Here is a 6284-nt window from a genome sequence, read left to right on the forward strand (position 1 = left end):
GCGTTAGGAAACTTAATATAGTTAAAATTAAAACATCATATTCTGTCTGTCTAATCTAATCTAAACAAGGAACAGATTCAGATATTTTTAGCTCTATTTTGAAAACTTCTGAATTTAACTCAAAGAGGGAAAAGGTTTCTATGCTTCTATTGTAAAAAAAGATTTCTAGAACTAAAGTACTATCTAATCCTATTTCATTTATAAAAGTATGGAAACCTAAATTTTATTTCAAATATAAAACATTCCAGAACATGATCATTTTAAAGGGAAAGAAGGGCCCTAAGACTTACTGACACAAGTTTACCTACACTTTAAATTAAGCAATAATGGCTAAATTAAAAGTCACTTTATATAAGAGTTTAGAGATTAATGGAATTTACTTTTAAACTTACTTGGCAAATAATAAACTCTGAAAAAAAGAAAATCTTGTCTATTATTGACAATATCACTTGATTAACCAATTGCTTTTATTTACACCTAAGTGTGATTTATTCTTCACAAAGGTGTATATACTAACATAGAGTTTAGCTAAAATCAAAATGTCCCCAAATTCTTAAGTGCTGAACTGAACATAAGAACCTATGATTAGTAGAGACACTCGTTTGTAAACATAGACAGTTATCTCTGGTTATTTCCTCAAATTCATATCCTACCATAACAATTTTTTAAATACATTAGCAGAGTCTCTGATAAACTATCAACCCTATAGGTTCCATTTTAAGCATTTAAAAAAATATATTCTCAGGAAAATCTAAGTTCCAATTTACATTATGACCTTATAAATTTTTAAAGTTACTTTTAAATCTTCTATTTTACAATATTCTGTCTTAAGACACTTCATTTTCACACATTTATTTGCATTATATTTGTTTCGTACTCAGCTCTAAAAATCCACAGATCAATTTCACATGGAGAGTTTTATTACGTAAATAATTTTGTTCTGTCCTAACAACTTAATTAGTCTAGAAAAAGCCCCACAATGTGAACTGCTTATCATACAGAACTCTTCCCTCTTACCAACTTTATAATGCTTTTACAAAATTGTTTAATGAATAGCATTAACTTTCACATGAATATTCAAATTCTCTATGTAAACCCTGAAAGGATCCACCATCTCAAAACTATCTCCAGTCTGTCTGTATGACACTGCTCCCATTTCATTCTCAGCTATAATAATACCTTAATTATCATCAGAACCAAGACCCTTTAATATCACTGCCCCTAATCTTTTTTTCAAATAGGAAACTTGAACACAACTGTAATTCTTTTAAGAATCTTTATTGAATTTTTTTTGAACAATTTAGTTTGCTGGATCTCGATGCAGTTTATAAAAAAACTTCAGCACAGTTTCATATAAACTGCAATCAAAAAAGTAACTTGTCAAAGAAGTTATCTGAAGTTGCAAGTTATTTTTTGTAATATGCAGAACAGGAAAATGTAAGCATGCTCTCGGATGCAGGCGCTCCTGTGTGCTATGGAGTTACTTTGAAGAGCTTGCTAAGGTCTGCGGGCAGTTTATGGAATGCAATCATTCTCTCCACGATTTTGGCACATGAGAATAAAACTGATATTTATGAAATACGTCTTTTTCTCAAAAAAGTTGAGGCAGCTTTTGTTGAATGCTATCTGTGGGAGTACACTTGATAACCTTGAACTGTACTAAGAGAAACAGACAGCCAAGAGGCCATGTTCATGCTGAAACTTGAAAACACCCCTCTAGACGTGTTGATTTCCCAGAAAAGGAAGAGGATAAAACACTAAGCACAGTTGTTCATTGTCTTACAGTAGCAGAACACACCAAGAAACTTTACATAAGAAGGGAGCAAATTCCCTTCACTGCTTTCAGTCAAGGTCAGTGGCGGCTACAGTGGAGGGTGGAGGTGGAGCCAGCCTAGGACAGGATAAAAGCTGAAGTCTACGTCTCATGCATAGTTGTCCTCGTTCTGTCCTCGCGTGGTCCTCAGACATCCGAATTAGAACTGAGGTTTGTCAACCTGGGGTCCGCATTGATTTCGTATCTGTAATGATACCCTTCCATGTGATCCCTGCAGGCATCTCTGATGTTATGCATCCACTTTTTTATCCCTTTGCGGTTCAGATACAAAACCAGTAGGAAGATGGCGCCTATCAGGGCTAAAACAATACCCAGGAAGACGTAAGACGTCTGCAGGGATGGAGGAAGGATAGGGTCACATTCCAGGTCGGAGCTGTCGAGTTCCAAGAGAACCCGATTCCTCATTTTTTCCGGGAATGCACAGGTGAGCCTGGCTTTGCCCTGCACTACCTCTGTCTCCTTGAGCCAGGCCACCATGTCCGCCATGTGGCAGTCACAGACCCAGGGATTGTCGTCCAGGAAGACCCTGACGTGGGGCAGGCTCTGCAGCTCCGCCAGGGTGCCGTTGTGCAGGACCTTGAGGGCGTTGTTCTCCAGGTGGAGGCTTTCGAGGTGTGTCAGGTTGCGGAAGGACACGTAGGTCAGGCTCACCAGCGAGTTGTTGCGCAGGTCCAGGTGCCTGAGGCCGGGCAGCTGGGCCAGGACGTTGCGGGGCAGGTAGAGGAGGTGGTTGCTGACCAGCTCCAGGCGGCGGAGCCCGCGCAGCGCGTGGCCCGCTCGCAGGGCCGCTGCCACCGTACCCTCAAAGCTCCGGTTCTGCCGCTCGGCCGCAGGGGGCACGATGCGGTTCAGGAGCAGTTCCACCAAGGGGCTGGGGGCCGCGACGCTGGCGTTGCCGCCCGAGAAGGCGAAGGGGCTGAGGTCGGCCAGCGGGTTGTGGCTGAGGTCGAGCTGGCGCAGGCTGGGCAGATGCTCGAAGGCGCCGGCGCGCACCTCCTCCAGGTGGCTGCCGCTGAGGTTGAGCGCGGCCAGCTCGGCTAGCGGCGGCCGGCGGGCGAAGGCCCCGGCGGGGAGCACGGCCAGCTGATTGCCGGTGAGGAAGAGGTTGCGCACGTAGGGGGGCAGGTCCGCGGGCACCTCGGTCAGGTTGCGGTTCACGCACTTGACGGTGCGCGCCGCCTCGGAGCACTCGCACGCCGGCGGGCATCGGCCCGGCAGCTGGGGCTGCGCGGACGCCGCGGAGACCGGGAGCGCCGAGGAGGTGGAGGAGGACGCGGAGGAGGGGAGGGAGGACGAGGAGACCCAGCCCAGGAAGACCAGCGCCAGCCGTGCCAGCCGCAGCCTCCCGTCCCCGGCGGCGGGGCCCCGGGAGCACCCCCCAGGCATCGCGGCTCGGGTCTCCCCGGAGCTGGGCTGGGACGCTGCCCGCTCCGAAGGTTCGGGGGGTTGGGCCCGGAGGGCGCGGGCCGGCCGGAAGCGTCCGGAGAAAACTTTCCTCTTGTGGAAGCTGAGGAGGGCCGCCGCTGCCGCCGGAACTTGGCTAAGCCCCTCGCCACCGGGCGTCCCCCTCCCGGGGCCGAGCCCCCCGCCCCTTCCCTCCAGAAAGTACGCACGGCGGGTCGGGACGCTCAGCTCCGCGCTCCGCTTCCAGCGGCCGCCCCCGGGGGGCACCTCCTCGCCTCTTTTGTTGGCGCCTCGAGCAGGATCCGCGGCGCGACCTGGGACAAGCGGGAGAGAAGCGTGAGGGGCAGCGGCGCCCGCAGCTCCCCGAGTGCAGGAACCGGCCTCTGCCAGCCAAGTCGTCCCCACTCGGTACCCGAGACCTCCCTCCTTTAAGCCCGTCCGAGCCTCGCCGCCTCCAGCGCGCCACGCAGATCCGTACACGCAGATCCGTACCCGGGAGAGGGGCGCGCGACCCGAGATGCCGGAGCGCGAAGTCTGCCTTTTACTGCGGCCCCTGCTATATATACCCTTCCAGCTCCCGCCCTCCGCCTTTCCCGATCCGACTCGTCCCCCCCCCCCTCCCCCGCATCGAACTTCTCGCTTAATCCCCAGCGCCTCCCGGCCAAACTTCTCACTCTCCCAGCTCCTTCCCCCCACCGTCTCCGCAGACGACCTGCCTTCCGGGGTCTCCGCCCCCCGCCCGGACTTTTCCTCCCGGTCCAGGTGAGGATGAGAGGGAAGTTTCCCGTTACAAGAGTATTTTGATCTCTCAGAACCCTCTCGGATTAAGTGGAGGAGCGGATAGCTGGCGCCCCCCAGCCGGTGCCCCCGCCAGCCCCTCGGATCCGAGGGCGTTCCAGTCCTCTCCAACAGGGAGGGGAGAGGCCGCGAACAAAGCGACGGCGGAACCCGGACCTGCGCTCCTCTCCTGCCCGAGGGTGGGGAAGGGCCCCGGAGCCGCCGCCTCCGCCCGCTCCCCACCGCTCACCTCCGCGCGCCCGCCACCTCCCGAGACAACTCCCGGTCCCACCAGAGTCGCGGGGACTTCTCGGGTCCGAGCTGCGCGCCGACTCTCCTCGCACCCCAGCCCCAGGCCCAACCTCCGCAGCTGGGAAAAACCAATCCGGGGGGCGGGGGAGGGCAGGCCTGCCGGAGGGGCTGCTCCGGCCGCGCGGCCAGCCTCGGCAGACCTCGGTGGGGGGATTGAATAAAGGAGGCGGGGCGGGGGGGGGTCTGCGCTGCGCCCCTCCTCCTGGTGGAAACTGACGAGGAATGCGCCGGAAAAGGTGAGGGAATCCCTTCTTCTCCCCCTTCCCCGACATCCTTTGGTGGTTCCTCGTTTTGCATACTGGACTTACCTTGGACAGGAACAAAACCGCTGGTGAATCTCGTGGAATTCGTCCTGATTCGGGCACTTAAGGCAGTAACCGGGTAGATTTAGGCGTGACAGAGCAACGCGAAGCAGCAGCGTCAAGAAGGGAGCTGAAAATGCACAGCGGCAGCGGTAAAACGCCCAGCAGCCTGCAAGGGAGTTTCGCAGTCTTCCCACCAAAGTGATAACGTTAGACTGCCAACTTCAGATTTAGGTGTAATTAACGCGTCCCTACCTGTCCCGCCCCCGCACTTCTCCGGATAGTTACGGAACTTGTGAAGGGAGAGAGCTAACTTTAAGAAGAAGGGGGGAAAAAGATTGGTGGAGAAGAGATTCACTCTTGATTCATGAGCTTTTCCCTATCCCCAAATTAAAAGCAGAAGGAAGAAAACGGCCGCCAAAGCGTCCTAGAAACAAAAGGCATACAGAGAGGACGTGAGTCACCCGGAAAGCGGACCCGCCCCGCTCACCAGATGTAGCAGCGATGTGTCAGTGCAAGTCACTTAAGATGGGAGAGCTCATGGGGTGGGAGTGGGAGGGAGGCCGCCTGGGGAGAGCAGAAGTTTGGTACCAATGTCTAACGCCCCAGGAGGCGCCAGGTAGGCAGGGAACCCAGAGGCTGAAGTCGGGAAAGGAGACTCTGAATGACTGAGTATAGGGGGGATTTGTTACATCGGAGAGATTTGGGGTCCTGCAAGCTCAATCCTTGCTCTCTCAGTGACTCTGTATCTCCTTTCTCCCGATCAAATAATTTCCCTGAAAGGATGAGAAGGTGCTGGTTATTCAAGGCTTGTTCATTTTAGAAAGAAAATGGCAATTAGAGAAAACAGTTGGGGAAATTAAGATCTGGTAATATGAAAAGGATCGAATAAAGAATGCCGAAGTTTGTGCCTGTGACGTGTGCCTTTAGTGTGACAAAAGGCCCCAACTCTCAAGTTGATTCCTTATTACTTTTGTGGGAAGAGATAGTCTGCAGAGCCAATAGCCAAAATGACCCAGACAAGACCTGGAGGGGTTGGAGACTGCAACGGTTTGTGCAAAAAGCCAGTTTCGTTCACTTGTATCTTCAGCACGTTTATCTAAATATCTTTTTCTTGTTTTTAAAAGTGTTTTTTAACACGCATGTGAAACACTTTGACAAAAGAATCTGAAAAGCTGTAGTAATGTTCTGTATCCTGATGGTGGTGGTGGTTACATAAATCTATACATGTGTCAAAATTCATAGAACGTTGTACACCGAAAAGAATCAGTTCTTTGATAATTTTTAAACAAAAGTAATTACTCATGGGAAAAAAACTGTAGTAATGCTCTGGCATGATATTAATTCTGGTTCTGCTCTGTTAAGGAGAGTGAGAAGCACTTTAGAATTTAGAAAGATATATTCTCATCCGATCTTAGAGTCAACTCGGCAGTATAGATACCATTAGTACTATTGTCTTGTTATTCGTGTTGTTATTCTGTTTTACAAATGAAAAAACTGGGGCTCTGAACTGAGAATAGCTAGCATTGACCGTGTCTTTTACTTGCCAAGCCCTGTGCTGATCACTTTACAGAAATTATCTGTTTTGTTCTTCCCATCAGTACTCAGGTAGGTTCTCTCACTGCAGTTTTAAAGAGGAGAAAAACTGAGGCAGG

At 50.8% G+C, this 6284-nt stretch overlaps 1 protein-coding gene across 3 annotated transcripts; it reads right to left on the reverse strand.

The window, feature by feature from the left end:
* Positions 1-885: 885 nt before the first annotated feature.
* On the reverse strand, positions 886-5105 carry TPBG (trophoblast glycoprotein). Of its 3 annotated transcripts, XM_057528237.1 has the most exons (3): positions 4885-5105; positions 4636-4759; positions 886-3552 (listed from the first exon to the last, which is right to left on the reverse strand). In XM_057528237.1, exon 3 carries the CDS (start codon positions 3218-3220, stop codon positions 1961-1963), a length of 1260 nt encoding a protein of 419 aa, XP_057384220.1. In that variant the 5' UTR covers positions 3221-3552; positions 4636-4759; positions 4885-5105; the 3' UTR covers positions 886-1960. The 3 variants fall into 3 exon arrangements, with proteins under 3 accessions (XP_057384220.1, XP_057384219.1, XP_057384221.1); XM_057528236.1 differs by lacking the exons at positions 4636-4759; positions 4885-5105 and adding an exon at positions 4266-4465; XM_057528238.1 differs by lacking the exons at positions 4636-4759; positions 4885-5105 and adding an exon at positions 3731-3856.
* Between the last annotated feature and the right edge of the window lie 1179 nt (positions 5106-6284).

This window comes from Balaenoptera acutorostrata, chromosome 14 (assembly GCF_949987535.1).
Source record: "Balaenoptera acutorostrata chromosome 14, mBalAcu1.1, whole genome shotgun sequence".
NCBI classification, from domain to species: Eukaryota; Metazoa; Chordata; class Mammalia; order Artiodactyla; family Balaenopteridae; genus Balaenoptera; species Balaenoptera acutorostrata.

Excerpts from the sequence above, each read along its gene's own strand:
- TPBG (XM_057528237.1), bottom strand. The coding sequence starts at position 3,220 with ATGCCTGGGGGGTGCTCCCGGGGCCCCGCCGCCGGGGACGGGAGGCTG.